The sequence below is a fragment of the Muntiacus reevesi genome, chromosome 18 (assembly GCF_963930625.1).
Source record: "Muntiacus reevesi chromosome 18, mMunRee1.1, whole genome shotgun sequence".
Lineage (NCBI taxonomy): Eukaryota > Metazoa > Chordata > Mammalia > Artiodactyla > Cervidae > Muntiacus > Muntiacus reevesi.
The window spans coordinates 28,292,520-28,317,052 of record NC_089266.1 but is presented as its reverse complement, the minus strand read 5'-3'; the positions used below and the strand labels follow the sequence as shown (position 1 = coordinate 28,317,052).

Here is a 24,533-nt window from a genome sequence, read left to right as displayed (position 1 = left end):
TCCCTGGGCTGAGAGGATCCCACATGCCTTAGGCAACTAACCCCAAGGACCTCAACTACTGAAGTCCGTGTGCCCTAGAGCCCATGCTCCACAATAAGAGAAACTGCCGCAATGAGAGTAGCCCCGCAACTAGAGTAGCTCCCACTCACCACAGCTAAGCCCGAGCAGCAACGAAGACCCAGCACAGCTAATAAATGAATAAAAAAAAAGTGCAGGTCCTTCATTTCCCTCCCCGCCACCTCCCCCCACCCCCGCCGCAACATATCGGTCCATACCAATGATCAAACAGGCCCTGAATACGGGCAAGCTAACTGATGCCACCTGACTCCTTTCTTCTTGGTAATCTGTCTTCTCCCCTTTTAGTTTCTTAAGCACATCCACCGCCCTCGGTACCTGAGATCTGGAGTCCAAAGGAATATTAACAATATTGCTTCTCACTGAATAATTAAGGCATGAGGAAGATATATTGTAAAATATATTTTAAATAATACAAATAGTAAGAATCTTTAAGTGCTCAGTATATGGGTTTGTGGCTAAAAAAATAGTAAGCAGAAGAAACATCAAAGCCCTACATGATGCAGCCGGTAAACAGTGATCCTTGGTGGAAATGATGGTGGATGTAATCTCCCAAATGTTGTCTTGGACTCGCACATACTTTTTACCTTTGTTCGTTTTCTTCATCAGAAATATATCTTGGAACTCTCAGTTCTTGACATCCATGAGCACAGCTTAGTAACATTTGGGCCAATGAATTTGTTTGTTTAAGCTCAGAAGCATCCCTTGGCCTGGCTTTCTCTCTCTCTTGCCACATCATGGAACTCTGACATAGACTCTCACTAAAATCCCCACCAGTAAGATGACAAGGACTGCCAGGAGCAGGAGCCCCCGCCGCAGCACCAGCTGTCTCCCGGACAACCTCCACGCAGCCCTGGGATGGACTTCAAGATACTCTTCTTGGTGCATCCGCTGATCCAACTGAGTCTCCTCTTTCTGTCCAACATCTCTTATCAACATTCCTCCACGGTTTTCAGGGCCCACTGGAGGGGAAAAGGAAGTCAGCACTTTAAAAGGATATTTTTCATCTGTATAAAAGGAAAAGCATGTATGCAGTACCAGCTGGGAGAAGGGTAATTCAGGAAGCAGTTGCTACCATGGAGAATAAAGAAAATCCTGGCTCAGGTGTTGTCCTCAAACCCACAGACACTTACTAGATCCAGTTGGGGTCAGCAGGGGCTCTGCCCCATTGCGTAAAAAGCCAAGTAAGGTAGCTCTTTAGGTTAAGAGTTTTTGTTGTTGTTTAGCTGCTAAGTCATGTCTGACTCTTTGCGACCCCATGGACTATAGCCTGCCAGGCTCTTTTGTCCATGGGATTTTTCAGGCAAGAATACTGGAGTGGGTTGCCATTTCCTCCTTCAGGGGATCTTCCCGACCCAGGGATCAAACCTGCACCTCTCCACTGGTAGGTGGATTCTTTACAACAGACCCACCAGGGAAAACCTAGTTTAACAGGCTTAGGGGAAATGTTCAAGGGGCCAGCACCCATCAAATTAGCATCGCAGAAAGAAAATAAAGTCAGTGGAGGAAATGATGACCTAACAGGTGATTCAAGAGTGTTCGCAGCACATTGTGGGCCTGGGTCAGGGGGCGGGAGATGCAAGCCTTCTCCTTAAAAGACCCTCTAAGAACCAGACAGGATAGTGACCCAGACCTAGATTTAGTCTCATGATACTTCAGAAGAGGAACAGTAAGGAAAATACCCTAAACGCTTGCACCAGTACTGAACTGATCACCTGCAACTCTTAATCATCTATGGCAGCATGTCTGAGTCGGCAATTAAAGCAAACAAACTTCGACTGTTGACCTGAAACTGGATATTGCCTATCGTTTGTTTCTGAGACATTATTTCCCTATTTAAATGGGAGCTCAGCACAGCAAATCTAGTTGTGGACACCTAGAGGGGCCTTTCCAAGAGCAGGAGCAGGTGTATCATACCTGGGCAAAGTGGGTCCTGAGGGAGAGTGGCCGTCCTGTTCTTGGCCATACTTCGTTTCAGATTGGCGTGTACCTGAGCCTAGGAGAGGAGACACGTCAGTCCACAGGCTCCATCACAGTGCGGTCACACACCTGGCCTGACCCTCGTTGAGGAAAAACCCAGCCATTTTCTCTCACTGACAGGTAACACAGGAGCCTCTCCAGTTAACAGGCATGGAATCCTCTTTTCTAATGATTGACTCGGGGCCAGTGCATGGGGAAGGTTGGCTGGAAAAAAGACGAGGAAAGTCGGGGACCAACTATAGGATTCTCCCTTCCTCTTCCTTCATTCATTTTCTCTTTATCACCTACTTAACATGCTGCCCTGACCCTAGAAAGTTCATAGAGAAAGATGCCCACGGGTATCTTATCTTGTTCTTCAGTGGGTGAGTCGTGTCTGACTTTGCAACCCTGTGAACTGCAGCCAGGCAAATAGGATATAGTTGCTGGCACCCCACCTTTCTCTCCACTTCTAAATCTTGTCCTGAAATGGGCTGTTCAGGAGCAAGGCAGAAGTTTAGCATAGGACCCAGGGAAGAAAAGACCCCCTGTTCTTCTACTGAATGAATAAACAAAGGGGAACAGATGTCCTTCACACCTGAGTTAATAAGCCCAGTTAAAACAGCAATGATATATACTCAATATTTTGTATTAGGGAAAAGAATCTGAAAAACAAACGGTGCTTCCTTGGCAGTCATGGTTAGGATGTTGCACTTCCACTGCACAGGGTATGGGTTCAATCCCTGATCAGGGAACTAAGATCCCACATGCCACATGGTGTGGCCAAAAAATAAAAAACATTTTTAAAATTGAAAGAGTATATATATATATGTATATGTATCTGTGTGTGTGTGTATAAATGAGTCACTGTGCTGTATACCACAAACTCACATGACATTGTAAATCAACTACACTTCAATAAAACAATTATTGAAAAGGTAGCATTTATAATAATAATTTTAAAAACCTTCCAAAAAAACAAGGGAAAGAAAGGCAAAGCTGGTTCTGTGTGTTTTCCAGAGCAGGACAGCAGTGCCCATAGTTACCTGCTGGCAGGCTTTTTTCCAGTTTAGCCGGGCAATGAAGCCAAGGAAACACACAGCCTGAGAGATGGTACAGATGGTGATTCCTGACCACAGACCTGGAGGTGGGGATAATTAACAGAAGTTAACTCGGTGGAAAGCCAGCTGCCCTAGGGAGCATGTTTCTCCAAAATCACTTCTGAGAATCTGTTCTTACGGCAGAGGAGAGGCCCACCGTGAGCCAGAAACCTCCACCCTGCTCACTCTTGGTTTCCAGGAGTTTCTAGGAAGTCCAGAACCCTGAGGCCACTCCTGGGTTTGTGGATCTCAGAACAAATATCTGGAAGCTGTTTTTGGCCTGTGTGACCATAATGCTTGGCTATTAGGAAAAGTGAATATTCCAGGACAAACGCTTTCTAACTACCTCCAGACTCCCAGTACCTTGTCCCGTCTTCCTCAACCAAGCGAACTCTACAAACTCTGCCACTCTACAAACGTAGACATCGGGAATTCCCTGGCAGTTCAGGTGCTAAGACACTGTGCTTTCACCCAAAAACCCTGCCCCAGACACTCACACAGGACCCAGAAGGGGACCCGAGTGACAAAGGTTCTTCTGGCCAAGAGTCAGAATCTCCAAGCTGTGAGAGACTGAATATCCAAGCTGACAGTGGTCACTGTCATCAGATCTTATACAAAAGTAGACCTCTGACTCACAATCTAAAGCAACCTATCTAGGAAGCCAAGCCCTTACCTGTAACTGACAGCCGAGAAGCCAGCCTGCTTCACATCAGACTCCTGAGAGAAACCACTTCATTCTTTAGGGATGTGCTAAATAATTTCTGCAGTAACTGATGCAGAATGTCCAAACCTTGGCCTGTAACTGACAGCCTCTCTAGTTTCTGCCCCCGTTTTCCCACTTAGGACCACCCAGAGAAAAGCAAATGTGCCTACTGACCAGGCACACAGGACGCCCCACTTCTGGGCCTCCCCTTTGTCCCACTGTGGCTCCCTCTCCCTCCCCTGCCACCTGCCATGGAGTCTCCATCAAATTGTGCTACCGCTGGGCATGAAGAATCTTTGCTGGTCCCTGGTGGATGGTCTACATTTATGTCTGTAGCCGGCTAGATCTGAGTAAGGTGAAGAGAGCTAGATAGGGCTCATGCTTTAAGGCTTGGGTGGCCAGATCTGGTGCATGTTTTTCAACTCTGCTCCTTGGTATCCATCACCCCACACTGCATTTTACAGGTGTGATCAGCCTGATATTTAGAACAGTCAACCTGTCACTCCTACAATGGTCCCAATGAAAGCAAAGCCTTCCTCTTCTGAAAGTTCCCATTCCACAGAAACCACAAGCTCCTCCGACCATCTTAAACATTAGATAACCAGCTACATGCGTGTGTTTGTGCTAAGTCGCTTCTGACTCTGTGCAACCCCGTGGACTCTAGCCCACCAGGTTCCTCTGTCCATGGGATTCTCCAGGCAAGAATACTGAAGTGGGTTGCCATGCCCTCCTTGAGGGGATCTTCCTGACCCAGGGATTGAACATGTGTCTCTTGCATCTCCTGCACTGGCAGGCGGGTTCTTTACCACTAACACTACCTGGGAAGCCTATACCAGCTACCTCCAGCTGTATTTTGAAAGCTAGGAGTTAAATTTCCAAGGATTTCACTATACTATTGAAAAGATTCCTGTTTGACTCAAGGAGGAATGCTGAAATGGGATGGCTATCAGGATTCTCTGGGCAGGACCTGGGAAATTGGTGTTGGAAAAGCCTCAGGGACTTAGGATGGCCATTGTGATTTTCTGTCCTTGCCCGTGAGAACCTGTAGCTCCTGACGCTTCTCAGGGCTCCTAGTGTAGGTGGACAGTATGTCCTGCCAGAGGGGACACAAGTTTCAACACCAGTTGGTATAGGGAGTGTCCACTGTCTTCTCACAAAGCCCTCACTTCCTCAGAGTTCCCAGCTTTTTATAAAAAATACTAATTTTTACTTATTTGGCTACACTGGGTCTTAACTGTAGCATGTGGGATCTAGTTCCCCAACCAGACATCAAACCCAGACCCCCTGCATTGGGAGCAAGGAGTCTTATCCACTAGACCCCCAGGGAAGTTCCCCCCCCCAATGTTTTTTATATATGAATCAATATATAACATTATATTATTTCCAGTGTATAACATCATGATTCAATATTTGTATGTATTGTGAAATGACCACCTCCATAAATTCAGTTAACACCCATCACTTCACACAGCTACACAATTTTTTTGCTTATGATGAGAACTTTTAAGATCTACTCTCAGCAATTTTCAAATATACAACAAGGTATTATTAACTGCAGGCTTCCCAGGCGGCACAGTGGTAAAGAATCCACCAGCAAAGCAGGAGATGCAAGTTCAATCCCTGGGTCGGGAAGATCCCCTGGAGGAGGAAATAGCAACCCACTCCAGTATTCTTGCCTGAAAAATCCTATGGACAGAGGAGCCTGGTGGGCTGCAGTCCATGGGGGCGCAGAGAATTGGACAAGCCAGAGCAACGGAGCGACTGTCACCACGCTGTACATCACACCCCCAGGACTTATTTTCCAACTGCAAGTTTGTACCCTAACATTTTTTTAAGGTGATTCTTACCTCTCTCTATGCTGTACACTCTGTAGGTGAGCTTTTGTTAAACAGCAGAGTGGGCCTAGTACAGCTCCTGGGACACAGATCTATACTTCAAAGTGAATTCCTATAATATTAATATTTTCCTTAGCTATGTCACTGGCAAACCCAAAAATATGAATAATGCCAGGAATTCTCTGGAGGTCCAGTGATTAGCACTTGGCACTTTCACTGCCAAGAGCCCAGGTTCAATCCCTGGTCGGGGAACTAAGATCTCACAAACTGCCAGAAAATAAGATTCAAAATGATTCTCAAAAATATGAATAAGGCCAGAAACTCAGAATAAATAATTTTCTACACCAATGAAGTTTGCCTTGGCAACTCCATTCTTTGGACATCTCCCATATTTTTCATTAAAATATTATTGAACTGGAAAAATGTGCAACATACGAGACACATTGATCTGAAAGCTGAGTCTCCGTATCAGATGACGTCTCCGCCTCTGAGCTGGCCAGGAGCTGAGGGATACAGGCGAGCATTGTCTTGACTGCACCCAGCGCTAGTGTGCTCAGGTTTTAGTGTAATCACGTATTAACGCTGATGTACGCCCAAGTATTATTTTACAAATCAAAGCTGGGCAGTCACCTGTTTCTCTGTTCTTTTAAAGCCCCGTCTCAAAAACTGTCTCCGAGCTCTGACAGCCACCTCCCGGGGCCCGTGATCCCAGCTCTTCTTGCCCTGGGGGGAGGCTTACCCAGCAGTCCAAGTCCAGCGGCAAACATGAGGGAGATCCCGATGGGAAGACCAAGCACATAGTACCCAACGGCGTTGATGATGGCGCCTGCCTTCTGGTTCCCAGTGCCTCGCAGGATGCCTCCGCAGGTGCACTGCGGGCAGACGCCGGTCATCGCGTGAACACGGCTCAGGCTGCCCCACGACGCCCACCCCGGCACCCCCCACCTCGGGGGACTCTGCCTCAAGTCCAGGACCTCGTGAAGTGGACGTGAGAGGAATATCCCACCTCCCCGGCCGCTCTTCTCCATTAAAATCTACCATCGTAGATCGTAAAGGCGGCTGAGAAGGTACCGCACAGTACTCACAGCCAGCCCTTCGAAGAGATGCGAAACCGCATAAATCGGAACCACCTGGGCCACCAGCGAGATGATCTCTCTGTTAGGAGAACAAAGCAGAGCATGACTGGGAGGCAGACGTGGGCAGAGAGGAGGGCAGTGTGGTTCCTGGTGACCGTGATTGTGACCACCTGGCAGGGCTCCGTTTCCGTGTGTAGCTAACAGACTCAGGTTAGCCAACATCCTTTTCAGGGACAGTCCTACCTTGTCTTGGTCTGCAGTGGAAACCACTGCATACAGTATCTCAAGACGTTTAGAAAACATACAGTCCCTGTGGTCAACATAAACAGTTCAGCCAAATTATTTCACTAAAAAAGAATGCATATATGTATATGTATAGCTGATTCATTTAGCTGTACACCAGAAACTTAACACAATGCTATAAATCAACTAGATGCCAATAAAATTAAAATGAAAGTCAATCAATCAAATGATTCTGTACTCCTCTGCTGCACCCCACAAAATAAAATGGGGGTTATAGAGCCATCCTTCTTTTCACACAATTCCATGCATGTCCCCTCCAAGTGTGTGAGTGAAGCACAACAGGATAAGGGTCAGGCTCCCTCCAGGGAACCAGGCTGGCAAGTTCTAAAGGTCACAGATAGAGTTTACAGAGCCGGCCTTGACCCTCACCTCTACAGCTAGAGACAGAAAAACATTGCCAGGAATCGGAACAGCCGAGTATTCCCAACTCCCTCAAGTGGTTAACAAAGAAACATACAATGTTGTCTGGCAGTAAATGTTGGTTGAATGAATAAATAATTAAGAAATCTAACACAAAACAGGATGGTCACCCCTCCCTGCCAAAGAAGAACAGAAGTACAGTTCTTTTATTCAAATGTTATTTTGCTTTTTGAATAGGTAACATATGCCAATGGTTAAAATAAATTAAACAATGTGAAAAGCATATGGAGGAAAATTTTATTTCCATTCCTTGCCCAGTCCTCCCGTGACCTGCCCCCAAACCAAGGAACAGTTCTGGGCACTGTATTTGTCCAGTGCTCATGAAAATAAAAGCAAGCACGAATACATATTCTTCTTTTCCCTTCTGGACTTGATGTATCATTTCATGTTCTGACATTCTCTCCATGGTGTTCTGTACCTTGATTTTTCTGCCTCATATATTACATTCAGTTTTTAAAAATCTTATATATTTATTTTTGGCTGTGCTGGGTCTTCGTTGCTGTGTGGGCTTTTCTCTAGTTGTGGTGAGCAGGGGCTACCCTTCGTTATGGTGGTGGGGTGCTTCTCATTGCAGTGGCTTCTCCTATTGCAGAGCACGGGCTCTAGGTCTCGTGGGCTCGGTAGTCGCGGCTCCTGGGCTCCAGGGCACAGGCTCAGTAGTTGTGGTTCACAGGCTTACTTGCTGTGCAAGTGGGTTCTTCCTGGACCAGGGATCAAACTTGTGTCTCCTGAAGTGGCAGATGGACTTTCCACCACTGAGCCAACAGGGAAGCCTCTATATTCATATTCCATCAGGATATATTATTTTTAATATGCTGCTGAATCCTATCTACTCATATTTTATTTTGGATTTTAAAATCGATATTAATTAGGAAGATTGGCCTCAGTACCAACATACTTGCTTCCTACACAGAATGAGGAAGTTTTCCTTTTTCTGGAACAGTTAAGGCAGCATTGGGATTATCTACGTCTTAAAGATTTCATAGAACTCTCCTATGAAACCCTCCGGAGCTGATGCTTTTATTTTCATTTTTTAAATTTTTGGCCATACTGCGAGGCATGTGGGATCTAGTTCCCCAACCAGGGACTGAACCCAGGACCCCTTCACTGGAAGCGCAGTCTTAACCACTGGACCACCAGGGAAGTCCCTGGAGTTGGTGCTTTATATATATATATATATATATATATATATATATATATATATATATATATATATATAATTTATTTATTTATTTGGCTGTACTGGGTCTTAGCTGTGGCATCCAGGGTCTCTTAGTCACAGCATGTGGGATCTAGTTCCCTCACCAGGGATAGAACCCAGGCCCCCTGCATTGGGAGCTTGGAGTTCTAGCCACTGGACCACCAAGGAAGTTCCCTGGTATTTTAAAAATAACTACTTCTTATTTCATCTAAACAAGTTGATCTATTTAGACCTCCTATGTTTTCTAGAATGATTTTTTAATTAAATATTTTTTTGTAATTTGTATTGAAGCACAGTTGATTTACAATGTTGTGTTAGTTTCAGGTGTTAGCACAGGGATTCAGTTATGCAGATACATATGTATATACTTTTTCAGATTATTTTCCCTTATAGGTTATTACAAAACACTGAGTATAATTCTGTGCTATACAGTAGGTTATTGTTGGTAGCACAAGTTTTGAGAAATTGTTTCCCCAGATTTTAAATGTACTTGCAAAAGTTGTGCAAACTAGTCTCTTCTGCTTTAAGAAAACTATGTTTTTTCAGTAATTTCCCTGTTTCTGACTGCATAGAGGGACACACTGCCTTTTTGACCTTTGTTTGGGTCAGGCATCTGTGTCATCATCAGAATGTGTCATTAGTTCTGCCAGTTTCAGCTGAGCTTGGCCATATCACAAATAGTTTGATTTTGTGAGTTTTCTATGTCTCCTAATTCCATCAAAAATCCCATTGGTGGACCTCTTGTTTTTCACTCTATTCCCTGCTCTGTTTGATTTTCCAAAAGTGCACAGATTCAGAATCAAACTTCCTACCAGGTCCTGCTGAAGCCATCCTGCAGGACAGACTTCTGATCAAGTGAAGAAGCTGAGCATGATCTCTGGCTACATCTGACTCACTCTGATGTGAGGGATATTCAGACATTTCACAGCAAAACGGCAGAGGCTGAAAGGTGACAACCCACCACCAGAAGTCAAAAGACAGATTCCTGAGGCATAGAGTCTGAGGGTCAGCTTCGTCCACACCACCTGCTTTGTGAATCTAGGAGGGACAAGTCAACTCTGCATTTTGTAACTGCTGACAAAAGAATCCCAGGTTATGGACTTCCCTGGTGGTCCAGTGGTTAAGACTCTGCACTCCCAATGCAGGGGGTGTGGGTTCGATCCCAGGTTGGGGAACTAAGATCCCACATGTCACATGGTTCAGCAAAAATAAATAAATAAAAAAAAAGAAGGACGGGGTAACAGGACAATATAGCTACCTAGTCAGCATGCACTGTGGCCTTGTGGACGAAAGCTATCAAACCAACCTAACGGGATCTGCAGAGCACGGGGGACTTTGCTGGTGCGAGAATTCTTCAGTGATTGATTGATAATGTGATGTGTGGAGACAGCTCAGGGGTGAGAGTTCCACTTCAGTTCAGATGGACAAACACATTACAAGACTACTGCCATCCAGGCAGCTTCTGGGCCACCAAGATGACTTGTGTTGTTGGGAAGGAAGTACTTCAGTGAAGATGGAGGCGATGGTACCCAAGGAGTTACCATCTTTAATAGATGTGAGTACTCCACTAGCAGAAACGTACACCACCACCCATGCCCACTGAGTTGGCTTCTAGATTATAAATTAGTTCCTACGTCCTATCCGTTCTTTCCAGGTAACAACTGCGTGTCTGATCTTGGAGGTGACTCAGGCTCCCCACCAAGATGCAACCACCCAGGAGGCCCAGCTCCCACCAACCATCTCTGCTGCAGATTCATATCCCAGGAAAACCTCCACACTCACCGGTCCTTGGTGAAAACGTAACCCACGACATCCTTGCAGCCTAACAGCAGGACACAAAAGATGACAGCAAAGAGCCCTGGAGGTCAGATGGCAGGAGAAGCACACGGTGAGAAAGGGGGTCTGCAGGGAAGGGCATGGGGGCTGTGGGCACGTCCCTGAGTCTAGGCACCTGTGATCAGCAGGGCGACGGCGGAGGATGTCTTGGCCTGCTCAATGTCCCCGGCCCCCAGTGCATTCCCCACCCGGACGCTGGCAGCCACGCTGAAGCCTGTGGGGACCTGAAATGAGGAGGGGAGCCGACAGTGATGCTGAGAATCAGTCCTCCAGTTAGTCCTACGTGCACACGCACACCTGTGTGTACCTTGGTCCTTCCCGCACCACGGGCCCTTCTGTTCCCACCTCCCAGGTGCATTTCTAAGGTGACATTTGGGGAGGACAAAGCCCTTCAGAACATCCAGCTGATGCTTTCAGGAAAAGAAAGTCAAAGGGAAGCCTTTGATGACCAGGGTTCTCCTCCAGAGCATCAGCACACTCTTCCTTCTTCTGGCTGAACAACATCCTGTCCACACATGGGGTCCACTCAGCCATCCCCAGGCACATGCCTGGGCATGTGGGACACTGCCATCTCTTGGCAATCATGAACAGCGCTGCTAGGAACTTCAGTACAAACATCTGTTTTCATTCCTTGGGGGTCTAACCTACAAGTGTCACCAAGTTTCCAGAGGCAACAGAGGAAGGCAGGAGTGGAGCTCAGCCCCTCCTGCCTGCAGCACCATCACCTTTATCCCCCACCTGTCCCCACTGCATCTGTGTCATGAAACAGGAAAAGAGTCGGCATGTTTGACAAGCGCACCATTAAACCGAGTCCTTCGGATTGGGACCGCGTTAGGAGTTGGAGGACCGGCAGCGACCCAGTCCTCCGGACCGTCTCCCCAAGGCCCTCCAGCTCACAGGGAACACCCCCTGCCATACAGAAGGACCCTCCCAGGCTCCAGGGTGAAATGTGCCCTTCAGGAATTATTTCACAACCTGTACATGCTGAATGCCTGTGCTCAGCACTCTTTGGAGGGAAGCACACAGCCCCACCCCAGGATGGGCTTGTACACTCACCATGTACACAATGACGGCCAGCTCATACGCGATGGACTGGGCTCCCAGCTCCACCATGCCGAGGACACCTGTGGGAGAGGGACAGGTGACCGCGTGCTTCCCACGGGCCCGGGCCGTCCCCCAGCCGCCACTGGCCGGCCCCACGCTGACCGCTCAGGAAGCTCCCGATCTCGTAGGCCCACCACTCGATGCACAGCATCAGCATGCTGGGGACGGCCAGGCGGAAGAAGGGGCCCCAGTCCTGCAGGCACTCCCAGGACCAGCCTGTGGGCGGGACACAGATGCAGTCGGTTGCGATACAAACAGCCACAGACAGGAGTCGTGTCCAGGCAGGAGAAAGGCGGCCTTTACCTCCCCAGGTGTCCTGGTGCAGCCTCTTGGCGAGGATGTACAGGAAGAGAAGGAGAGCCAGGGTGAACTGGGAGACCGTGTTTGCCAGCGCCGAGCCCCTGGGCAGAAGAGAACACGCTGAGGGGTGCCCCCCTCCCCGTCCTGCTGGTGACACAGCAGCCCCGGGTCACTCCTCCAAGAGCAGCATCCCCCCGCAGGGTCCAGAGCAGCCCAAGGAGGAGGGTCGGCGTGGACACCCCACTCTGCCCTGGAAATCCACAGGAGGCCGCCCCGCTCCCTGACCCAGGACTCCCCGGGACTCACATAACCCCAAGATGCATCTGATAGAGAAACAGGTAGTTGGCGAGGGCGTTGACCAGGTTGGCAGCCACGCCGGTCACCATCTGGGGCAGGATGATTCCCTGAAATGAGAGGCCGTGCTGGAGACCCATGGGGACTGCCGACTGCCACCCAAACAGGCGCCCTCGTGGCCAGCAGGGCGGCTGTCACAGGTGTCCCTGCACTGCTGCTCCTATCCACCGGGCACCCCCTCCTCTGGATCGGCAGGAAGGGCATCTTTCTGGCCACGGACACACGGCAGGAGAGAAGGAAGCGGCAGAGAGGGCGGACGAGAGACGGCTCGTGCACAGGAGCAGCGTGAACACGTCACCTTCCGCGTACACCTGGACCAACGCTGAAGGTCAGGAACTGACCTAAGGGGACGCTATGACCCTGGGGTGGGGGACGGACCCGAGCAGGTCCAGGCCTCCCAACATCTCTGACCCACTGAAGGCGTGAGAGTGAAGTGAACGTGGGACCAGGGCTGACATCTCTCCTCGCAGCATCAGGACAGAAAACGGACATAGAGAAAGTCGGCTGTGACGAAGTCAGGAAGCACTGCTTCCCCCGAGTGGAAGGGGCCGCCCACCGCAAGGGGTCACCTCACTGTACAACGTCACCTTTCAGATGAGCAGAGAGAGAAGATGTGGTGTGTATATACAATGGACGATGACTCGGCCATGGAAAAGAATGACATTTTGCCATTTGCAGCAACATGGGTGGACGTGGAAGGCATTATGCTCAGTGAATTAAGTCAGAGAAAGTAAAATACTGTATACTATCACTTATGTATGAAATTTAAAAAATAAAACAGACTAGTGAATGTAACAAAACAGAAACAGACTCACAACCAAACCAGTGGTTACCAGCGGGAAGAGAAAAGGGGGAGGGGCAATATAGGAGGAGGGAGTTAGGAGGTAGAAACCACTATTAATATGTGTGAGTTAAATAATCTACAAGGACATACTGCACAACACAGGGAATGTAGCCAATATTTTATAATAACAATACTTGGGAATTAAAAATTGTGAATCACTATATTGTATGTCTGTAACTTATAGAATATTGTATATCAGCTATATCCCAATTTTTAAAAATCGCTACCTCCTTGTAAAACATCATGCCCAAAATCACAGGCTGTTAGAAATTCTGTTCTTTGAAAACACAGTATCAATCAAACATCTCGGGACTCCCCTGGTGGTCCAGTGGTTAAGTAGCCACCTGCCAATGCAGGGTACACAGGTTCAATCCCTGGTCTCGGAAGATCCCACATGCCACAGGCTAACTGAGCCCAGGCACCATAGCTGCTGAGCCTGGGCTCTAGGGCCCCCTCCCTGCAACTAGAGGAAGCCCTTGAGCAGCAATGAAGACCCAGTGCAGCCGTCATTCATTAATTAATTTTAAAAAGCAGTCTGGATTTCCCATGGAAGGCACAACATCTCTGGACACAGCAATTGGGGAGGGAGGGCTCAGTCACTCTGCAGGGCAGGCGGGTGCTGGCTCCTCTGCTCCGCCCTCAGCTCAGAGGCCAGACCAGGACCTTGCCAAGCACTCTGTTTACCGGGAGCCCTGGCGTGTTTCAGCAGGAGAGGCAGGTGACCCGATGTGCATTTCAGGTGGAGGCTGTGGGACCACCTGGCAGAGGGGGCCTGGATGGGATCCCGCCGAGGGAAAAGAGAGGAGAAACAGCAGAGGCACCGAGGAGGGCCTGAGGCTAAGGCGCCTAGGCCCCGGCCCGTTGCACAGCCCCTACTGCGTCCCCACGAGTCTGCCCCTCACCTTTCTGCATCCTCCGTCCTTTAGTGACCCCAGGAACCTGTCCATGTGTCCCAGAGGCGGCGGCGCCATCTTTTCCTTCTCTCCTGCATCTAGTCAGCCTGGGCAACCCCCTTCCATGTCCAGGCTCCCACTGCACGCCTCCCCCCAGTCTAGGTTGCACCCCCCTCTCCTTCCCACCTCGAGAAACCCACAGGTCCTCCATCACTCGAGTCACCTTCCGGACCCCTTGGCTCAGGACTCCTTCCAAGTCGTCTCTCCTGCCTCAGGGCCTTCAGGGAGGGGTCCTCACACCCACTCCTCACTCAATCACCCAGGAGCCCCATGTTTGTTGGGGGGCTGACAGTCAGGGCAAAGGCCCTGAAACGGGATAACAAACTATGAGGGGACAGCCCAGAGTCCAGGGCACATGCTGGTTTCTGCCTCTTTACAGGCATTTCAAGTATACAATTCTGATACTATAAAAATGTGAAACGTTGTTGTTCCATTACCAGGATAACAGCTTAACTTTAAGGATGTTAACTAGTTAGAAAGCTTCCTTCTCCACCATCCTGTCCCCTTCACACAAGCCCGGGAGAGCCTGCCCCCATGGGCTGGTACCCTACCACCACCTGGCACCCTATTTATCTGGTCCTTCTGGAAGGAAGTCGACGGTCCCACACATGAATCCACACCTACAGAGCCGGGCTCTGGCCACGGCTATTAGTCACCCACCAAGAGTCACTTTCCATGGTGGGGAAGGGGGTGCTTTCACATCCCCAGATGGCCGGAGCTGAAAGGTTGCCCCCCCCCACCAGGCGACAGCACAGGGCCAAGAATCCTCCCTGCCGACCCGCCAATAACAATATTTCCAAATGGGAACCAGATCCGACTCTTACAGTGCCAATAACAACCTGTCCTCTCCTTGACTCCTCAGCCCTGCGTGCACCCCTCGGGGAAACGCCCCACAGGGGCTCCGGATAGGCGAGCCTCTCCACCCACTCTCCCTGACTCCTGAAAGGAGAGATGCCCTCACCCCCACAGGACAGGAGAGTCAAGTTACCTGATTGAGCAGGTACTTCACCTGTAACGTGTAGAGGAAGGTTGCCTGCAAGACAACAGGGGACAGAGATCAGCACCCTGGCCGGCCTCACAGTGGAGAGCTGGGACCTCGGCCTGCCTGCCCTCCACTCCCAGAGGAGGCCCAGGTGGGGGCCCTCTTGGGAGGCTCGGGGGCAGGGCAGGAACCCCAAGTCCGGACATCTCTCTTATGGGTGAACACGATCCAAGCACCCCCGGCGGGGCTTGAGGAGCGGTTTCCTTGGGGGCTTGGTTGGGACTCTCCTGGGGGTGCTGGGCTGTGCAGGAGGCCCCTGCAAACTCTGGGTGGGTGCCCCCCTCTATAGATTAGGCTGCAGTCCTATTTGGTGGAAAAAATTCAAGAATATTCAGTTCAGGGTCTTCCCTGGTAGTCCAGTGGTTAAGACTTCACCTTCCAGCACACAGGGTACCAGCTTGGTCCCTAGTTGGAGTGCTACAATCCCACATGTCTCAGGGCCAAAAAAAACAAAAAAACCCAAAAACCCCAAAACATAAACAGAAGCAATACTGTAACAATTCAATAAAGATGTTAAATAAATGGTCCACATCCAAAAAAAACCTTAGAAAAGAATATTCAGTTTAAAAGGAAAAATAAAGACCACAATGCCAATTATGAGAGCAAATGACTGCTTCTGAGGTCTGAATTACATCCCCTCCCAGTTCATATGCTGAAACCCTCATGCCCAATGGGACCATATTCGATAAAGTCTTTAAAAGTGAAAATGTTTGTCGTTTCTGACTCTTTGAGACCCCATGGACTGCAGCCTGCCAGGCTCCTCTGTCCATGGAATTCTCCAGGCAAGAATACTGGAGTGGGTTGCCATCTCCTTCTCCAGGGGATCGTCCCAACCCAGGGATCGAACCTGGGTTTGATTCTCCAATACTGCATTGGAGGCAGATTGTTTACTATCTGAGCCACCAGGGAAGCCCAAAGTCAATTAAGTTTAAACGAGGCCACTGCAGCGGGAGGCCTGATCCAGCAGGACTGGTGTCCTTCTGGGCAGACAAGCGACACTGGGGGTGAGTCTCCATGCCAAGGAGAGAGGCCTCAGAGGAAACCAGCCCCGACACCTTGACCTGGGACCTGCCAGCCCCCGAGACTGTGAGAAATGGGTTTCTGTTTCTGTGATATTTAGTTACAGCATCTCAGCAGACTAGTCTGGCCACGTGTTTAACTGAATGAAATAGCTGTGCTTGTTCATCAACCAGGCAGGGCCCCCCTGAACACTAACACACACGTGGGTTCTGTGTCTCAGGCTCAGCAAGCAAGAGCCTCAAAGTTCTGGGCGAGGTCCCCGGGGGTCCGTGGTGGCAAGGATTCACCATCTACAGAAGAAGTCTGAGCTCCTCCCCGTGGGTAAGCAGAGGCCCCTTCTGCTGCAGGAGCGGGGGTCCCGGCCTCTGCAGCCCTCTTGACCCTGGTGTTTCTCGAGGGACAAAGGTTTGTGTCTTTCCCGAGTGTGATGAAAACCACACTTCCTTGAAGGAACCAACTCCTCATGTGGGCATCATCTCAGGGGTGAACCAGACCCCTGAGTTCAAGGCATCGCCACTGCCTTTTTACCCATGAACCTCAAGGAGGAACCCCCTTACCCCGTGGACACTTACAGGAAGAGCTGGAATGAAGATCATGACATAGGTCTGGGTAAGCCTGTGCAAGGAAGAGGAAAAAAGTGACACAGTGCTCTGTTTCCAGGGGAGGGTAGGCAGGACACAGCAACACTGCCTTTCACATGCCTGGCTCTTCCTAAACTTACAGGCTGAAGCTGCGGGAGCACTGTCAGAATCTACACAGAGTGCGTCATCCTATGACCCGAGTGACCATTTTTGGTTCTTCCAAGTCTCTCCAGGTCCAGGACAGGGGGTTCAAACTGGGCACCCTGGCTGGGTAATTCTTGCCGTGGAGGCAGTCCTGTGCATCCCAAGATGTTCTGGAGCATCTCTGGTTTCTACCAGCAGCGACATCCCCATACCAGTTCTGATGTCCAGAAACGTCTTCTAACATTCCAAACGTCCCCTGGGTTCAGAGCCACTGGTTGATCAGAAAGTCATAAAAAGGTCTTTATCAACTAAACCATCGGCTCTCAAACCTGGCGTCATATTTTAGAATCATCTAAGGGAGCTTTGAAAGACGTGGACACTCAGGCTGCACCCCAGGCCAATTAAACCAGAATGCTAGGGACTTCCCTGGTGATCCAGTGGCTAAGACTCTGTGTTCCCAGTGCAGGGGGCCTGGGTTCGATCCCTGGTCAGGGAACTAGATCCTGCAACTAAAGATCACACAGGTGGCAACCAAGATCAAAGATCTCGTATGCAGCCAAATAAATAAATATTTTAACAAACAAATGAAAAGAACAAAATGCTGGAGGAGGGGACCAGGTTGGGGGGGGTGTTTTCTTTTTTTCTGCCACACCATGCAGCTTTCAGGATCTTAGTTCCCCAACCAGGAATTGAACCTGGGCCCTTGGCAGTGAAAGCACAGAGTCAATTCTCCAGCAGTGGGCTTTAAAAGCATTCAGGTGATTTTAATATCAACCAGGGCCAAGAATCACAAAACCGAGAACCAACACCATGAACCACCATTTCACGTAGAGGGTGTTTGCAGATCATATTTCACCCAAAACTATTTATCTGAAAATTACCCAAATGAGGACTCGGTATGTTACCCCATGGGCCAGGTATGGAGAATCAGCTGAGGACAGCTTAACCCACTCCTGGCGCATGGCCTGGTCCCTGGCCTTGGGAACCCCCAGAGGTTGAACCTGGCTGGCACCATCTTTCTGCCGGGATGGACCCATCCTGCCGGGGGGTGGCCCATCTCACCTGGACACGGCCGGGTCCTGCCTGCAGAGCAGCAGGATGAGCTGGGTGTTGAGGAAGAGCGCCCAGCAGGGCAGACAGCAGAGCAGCAGCACCAGCACACTCCGCTGCAGGATGACGCCCACGTGCTTCTTGTTCTGGCTCCCAAACGTCTGTGTGCACAGTCAAAACCAACGCATTAACACAGAAATGGCACCCTCACTGTCCCCCAGAGGCCTCCAATCACACCTCATAAAGAGACAGATGGCCCCAGAGACTGCTACGTTTTAGGTATCAGTGGTTCTCAAACTCGGCTGCTCATCAGAATCACCTAAGGAACATTTCTCTGATATTTCATTGTTAGGATATAGAAACACAACAGGTTTCTGCATATTAATTTTGTGTCCTAGAACTTTACCAAATTCATTGATGAGCTCCAGGTATTTTCTGGTGGTGTCTTTAGGATTTTCTATGTATAGCATCATGTCATCTGTAAACAGCGACAGTTTTACTTCTTCCTTTCCAGTTGGGATTTCTTGTATTTCTTTTTCTTCTCTGATTGCTATGGCTGGTACTTCCAATACTATGCTGAATAAAAGTGAAGCAAGAGGGCATCCTTGTCTGATTCCTGATCTTAGATGAAAAGCTTTTAGCTTTTCACCATTGAGTATGTTAGCTGTGACCTTAACATTGTTGTTTCGTCACTCGGTCATGTCTGACTCTTTGCAACCCCACGGACTGCAGCACACCAGGCCTTCCTGTCCTTCACCATCTCCCGGAGTTTGTGCAAGCTCATGCCATTAAGTCAGTGATGTTATCTAACCATCTCATCCTCTGCTGCCCCCTTCTCTTGACTTCAATCTTTCCCAGAACCAGGGTCTTTTTCTGTATGGTCTTTATTATGTTGAGGTATGTTCCTTCTGTTCCTATTTTCTGAAGAGTTTTTTATCATAAATGGATGTTGAATTTGGGGAACATTTTTAAATCATTGATGACAGGGGCTTGATAAGGATAAGTCTGGACTTAACTCGTCCAGAGTAGGTCCCAGACACCAATAATTTGTAAAATCTCCCCATGTCCATGTAATCCTAATGTGCAGTCGGGTGGCCTCACCCGGAAACCTATTAGAAATATGATGTCCTGGGCCTCCCCCTCCCCAGACCTACTGATGCAGAAACTTGGGGATGGGGGAGGCACTGGAGCCAGCTCCCATTGCTTACAAAACCCACCATGCACATCCCTCCCCAGCCAGCTCAATGACATCTTGGGCAGCTTGAAATTAGCCACTGGGACCGGCATACACAACCAGTCAGGACACTCCCCACCCTACCCCCGAGACCTGGTTCTTCAGGCTTATGGCTGGTGGGGGGCCCCCAAGTGACTCTGACACACATGCACGTTTGAGGACCCTTGGGCATACCAAGCTCCACAATGTTGGAAGTGATAAAAGGGACTTTTTCAAAACATCCCCTATCTATCAAGACGTAGCAGCAGCGTAGGGCAGTCATGCAGAAAAACACCACTTCCCAGACCAGAGAGACCTGCAGCCACACTTTGGAGGCATCAGGAGAGCTGAAAAATGTGCAAGGGTTTGCCCTGGGGGACTCCACCCTCCAACTGGGGGGGGGGGGGGAGTGACATGACCTGGGGCTGCTACTCACCTGGGAGATGAGCGTGTCACAAGCAGAAGACAAGCCGAACCCCACCGAGACACCAGTAACGTTGACCACCTGGGAACAAACCAGGGAGGAGGCTGGGGGCAGGTTCCCCGTCTGCCTGTTAGAGCCCTGGAGCCCTCAGCACCCCACCCGGAGCCTGTGCACAGACCTCCCCATGCCCTGAATTAAAGGACAGACACAATGCTGGGAGAAAAGGACATTCAAGGCTGTGGTGACCACACCGCATTATTCTTTCTTAGGCATTTGCTCCCCAGGTCTTGGGCACCTTTTTCCCAGGTTCCGAGGACCATGAGCCCTTCTTAAGGGGCCTGCAGCATGGCACAGAGCAGTCCTGGGTGAGCCCACTTGCTAGTGATGACCCACACAACACCCTGAAGGACTCTTCGAGAGCACAAGCAAGTCTCAGAGCCAAGACTTGTGCCAGAGGCCTTCCAGCACCCACAGCACCCCCAAACCAGAGAAATCTGAGGCCCTGCCTATCTCCACCTGCTACCCCCCAAATCTGCAGGAGGCACCAGGGACAGTAGTCCCCGCCAGGCCCAGCCTGGAAGCACCAGCTTTCCTGTACTTCTGTGGCCAAGAAGGATCTGAGGGAAGCTTGCTGAGTTCCCCAAATATCCAAACATCAGAGACCAAAAAGAATAATTAATCCAGGGTTGTCCATGCTCCTCCCTGAAAGCAAAGCAATCCACGAGACCCTGGGGATGGTTCAGAGTACCTTGCAGGCTCAGAGGTGGCAAGTTCAAATGCCCGACGGACCAGGTGCAGGAGGCTGATATGTGCCTTTCAGAGGACACACCTGCGGCAAGAACTTCAGCGAAACATCTGCTGGCCCAAGTGAACAGGCCAGCAAGGCCCCCAGGCCAGCAACTACGGCTGAGGGCAACATCTCTCTATGGTTGTGGGGCTCATGTCTGGGGTACAGAAAGGACTGGTTCCTCCTGATTTTTTAAATTTTTATTATTTAAATTTTTTAAAGTTTTATTATTATTTGGGGGGTGGGCTGAGCTGGGCCTTTGTTGTGGAGCAACAAGGGATCCCCACCAGGGATCCAGCCCATGTCCCCTGCACTGAAAGGCAGATTCTTAACCATTGGACTACCAGGGAAGTCCGTCTTCCCGATTTCAGGTTAGGACCCAGGCACCCAGGTTTTCATATTCTGGCATCTCGGGACAAGAGACAAATCAAGGGCTGGGGGAGGTGTGAGGATTTCTACTGGTGAACAATTCCCTTCTCCCAGATGTGGGGTCAGGGTGGGAGCCAGAGCTCCAGGGATGGGAAACTAGCTGACGTGGCAGACAGAATTCGGACCCTCCAAAGACATCCCACCCGGAGCCTGGCGCCTGAGGAAACACATAACCGGGGCAGTTCCCTGGGGAAGGAGAGGTAGGCTAAGGATGGAAACATGGTCACAGCCCTGCCCACACCTGAGGATTAGTCCAGTGAAACCCCTTTCATATCAGTGGCCTCCAACAGTGAGAGATTCAGACACCTATGTGTCTTCCCTGAAACCGCTACACTCTGATCATCTGTAAGAGCCAGAGGAGGAAATGAATACACAGATGGCTTCCCAGCTCTGAACTGGCAAGCCCCGTACGTACAGCAATTGCCAGTGTGACGGCGTCCAGCTCCAGCTTCCCCAGGTGCCCGCAGAACACAGAGCTCACAAAACCAATGAGGAACACCATCAACTGGGCCAGGAACTGGGAAGAGACAGAAAACACGAAGCTGCAGGCCAGGCCCGACATGGCAGTGGAAGGAAGGGGTGGGCCTCCCAGGTGACCCCACCCTCCCGGGGTGGGCTCGGACCAGAGGTAAGGAGGTCTGGCTTGCAGGAACCTCCGCCAGCTCTCATAGGCAAATGAGCAGCCTCAGGTGGACTTCTTGAAAAATACGCAAGTTCATTTCCTACCACCAGTATCCTGTTTCTGAGAACTTCCAACTTTTAAAATTTATTTTTCACTGTAGATTCTCATACTGTAGACTGCATGCCTATTTTCCCTGAAATCTCTAGAGGCTGCCTCCTGGGATGACCCCGTCGTTATTTCAGATTCCTCCTGAGGGCTGAAGAGAAGAGCTTTCAACAACCAGCAGAACAGTCCACAGAGAGGAACTCCTGAGGCGGACCTGAGGCTACCTCAGTGGAAGGCCAGTGGGGTCTGGAATGTTGGGGTGAATCATTACCAGTCTGCCAAGCATCTCAGATTCCACAAAGCCTCCGATATGAGGGTAAATTCAGCTTGGGGAACACGGACTCATTCTCCCTCACCATTCCAGAACTTCCCGCCTCACTTCTGGACACTGACTTAACTCCTCAGGTTAATTAAAAACCATCTTCTGTGACCCATCTGCCAGACCCGGGAGGTGCAGGACTTCCCGGGAAGCCCGTCTCTCCCGGGATCCCCTGTGGTCCGAGAGGGGAGATGGAATCAGTGCCTGAAGACGCGTGTCAGCCCCACACGCCCCTCTCAAAGTGCACGCCTGGGGCTCAGGGAGCTTGTGCAGGACCAGCCAGCACTGCTGCCGTTCAGTCCTTCGAGGGCGAAGGCTCCTCCGGTGAGCTCAGATGAGGCTCCCAGTGACCCTAGTCCTCACCTCTGTCAACCCACACTGCCATCGGCCAGCGCCACAACCACCCAAGATCGCCACGTGGGCATCGGACCTGGCCCTGCTGGTGACGGTACAGGTGACCACCTGCTTTTCCTTCCTGCACCTGGGGACAGACAGGTGCATCTCCGCAGGTGGACCCCGATCGACAGACCATGAGAGGCCCGCTCTTAGCCATGTGTGCACGAGTGTGTGTGTGTGTGCATGCATGTGCCGGGGGGATGGTGCATACACCTCCACATCGAATTCCAAACCTCGACCCAGTTCCTGCTTCCCCCACCGCAGAGACCAAAGACTAGAGAGAAGCCCCTGCTCAGCACTGCAACTAGAGAAAAGCCCACACAGCAATGAAGACCCGGCATAGCCAAAAATAAATAAATAGAAATTTTGAAAAATGTTGATATGAAAAGCCCAATTCTGTAGACCCTAAAGTCAGAACGAGGGGCCCCTGTAGGCCTGTTCCCAGGAACTGGCCACGACTAGCTGCTGTCCCCACCCTACAGATATTCTGTGGTTTCATTCACAGGGTTGGTGTCTCTTTGATTGTGAATTTATATTAACTTTAAAGGTCACAGGGCCCTTATTTGGGTAAATTCAGCATCACTATCAATCTTTTCAGTGTTTTTTTTTTTAAGTCTTTTTGTGCATAAACTACATCTGCTTTATTGACTATGCCAAAGCCTCTGACTGTGTGGATCACCACAAACTGTGGAAAATTCTTCAAGAGATGGGAATACTAGACCACCTTACCTGCCTCCTGAGAAATCTGTATGCAGGTCAAGAAGCGACAGTTAGAACCGGACATGGAACAATGGACTGGTTCCAAATCGGGAAAGGAGTACATCAAGGCTGCATATAGTCACCCTGCTTATTTAACTTATATGCAGAGTACATCATGAGAAATGCTGGACTGGATGAAGCACAAGCTAGAATCAAGACTACCAACAGAAATATCAATAACCTCAGATATACAGATGACACCACCCTTATGGCAGAAAGCAAAGAGGAATTGAAGAGCCTCTTGATGAAAGTGAAGGAGAGTGAAAAAGTAAGCTTAAAACTCAACATTCAGAAAACTAAGATCTGGTCCCATCACTTCATGGCAAATAGATGGGGAAACAATGGAAACAGTGAGAAACTTTATTTTGGGGGGTTCCAAAATCCCTACAGATGGTGACTGCAGCCATGAAATTAAAAGACACTTGCTCCTTGGAAGAAAAGCTATGACCAACCTAGACAGCATATTAAAAAGCAGAGACATTACTTTGCCAACAAAGGTCTATCTAGTCAAAGCTATGGTTTTTCCAGTAGTCATGTATGGATGTGAGAGTTGGACCATAAAGAAAGCTGAGTGCCGAAGAACTGATGCTTTTGAACTGTGGTGTTGGAGAAGACTCTTCAGAGTCCCTTGGACAGCAAGGAGATCAAACCAGTCCATCCTAAAGGAAATCAGTCCTGAATATTCATTGGAAGAACTAACACTGAAGCTGACACTCCAGTCTTTTGGCCACCTGATGCAAAGAACTGACTCATTTGAAAAGACCCTGATGCTGGGAAAGATTGAAGGCAGGAGGAGAAGAGGGTGATAGAGGATGAGATGGTTGGATGGCATCACCGACTCAACAATGGACATGAGTTTGAGTAAGCTCTGGGAGTTGGTGATGGACAGGGAAGCCTGGTGTGCTGCAGTCCATGGGGTCGCAAAGAGTTGGACACGACTGAGCAACTGAACTGAACTGAACTATCATAAACTGTTGCAAACTATAGTCATAGATCTGTTTTCCCCTTTTCCATGGGACTTCAATATTTCCAGAACACAGTGTCCAGTACCTCTGCAGGCCACATATAAGCTGTTTCTGTGGCTTCACAGGAAAATGCACTCATCTCCTCCATGATCAGGTCTCTGGGCTGCTCCCTAGGTTTTGCTGATACAAATCGCACTGCACGGAATGTCTTTCTTACTTGGGTGGGGCCAGACATTTTCTTAGGGTGAATGCCCAGTGCACGGGTGGGAACAGTTGACCCTCTCAGAGCAGAGGCTGGGAAATCTAGCTGAGCTAATTCATGAGTGCATGTGTGTGTGTGTGCTCAGTTGTGTCTGACTCTTTGCGACCTATAGGCTATAGCCCGCCAGACTCCTCTGCCCATGGGATTTCCCAGGCAAGAATACTGGAATGCGTTGCCATTTCCTCCTCTAGGGGATCTTCCTGACCCAGGAATCAAACCCACGTCTCCTGCAGAGCTAATCCACTCAACTGTTGGGTTGAAGGTGGGTCAGCCCAGTGGTGCAGTCCTTGAATGGCAAGACTTCCCGTGCCCCAGCCTCCGGATGGCGGGGGTCCTGGCTCCAGAGTTCATGTTT

General features: G+C 49.7%; 1 protein-coding gene across 1 annotated transcript in view; it reads right to left on the bottom strand.

The window, feature by feature from the left end:
- Window positions 1–347: 347 nt before the first annotated feature.
- Window positions 348–24,533, bottom strand: part of SLC47A1 (solute carrier family 47 member 1) — a 28,295-nt gene continuing 4,109 nt past the window's right edge. The window contains exons 2-17 of the mRNA XM_065911197.1: window positions 21,166–21,267; window positions 19,547–19,615; window positions 17,910–18,058; window positions 16,695–16,737; window positions 15,049–15,093; window positions 12,216–12,313; window positions 11,913–12,010; window positions 11,712–11,825; window positions 11,562–11,629; window positions 10,621–10,729; window positions 10,452–10,527; window positions 6,755–6,824; window positions 6,409–6,541; window positions 3,078–3,172; window positions 1,993–2,071; window positions 348–1,037 (exon numbers count right to left, since the gene is read on the bottom strand). Coding sequence (XP_065767269.1) covers window positions 811–1,037; window positions 1,993–2,071; window positions 3,078–3,172; window positions 6,409–6,541; window positions 6,755–6,824; window positions 10,452–10,527; window positions 10,621–10,729; window positions 11,562–11,629; window positions 11,712–11,825; window positions 11,913–12,010; window positions 12,216–12,313; window positions 15,049–15,093; window positions 16,695–16,737; window positions 17,910–18,058; window positions 19,547–19,615; window positions 21,166–21,267 — 1,575 coding nt within the window. The 3' untranslated portion in view covers window positions 348–810. The remainder of the gene's footprint in view (window positions 1,038–1,992; window positions 2,072–3,077; window positions 3,173–6,408; window positions 6,542–6,754; window positions 6,825–10,451; window positions 10,528–10,620; window positions 10,730–11,561; window positions 11,630–11,711; window positions 11,826–11,912; window positions 12,011–12,215; window positions 12,314–15,048; window positions 15,094–16,694; window positions 16,738–17,909; window positions 18,059–19,546; window positions 19,616–21,165; window positions 21,268–24,533) is intronic.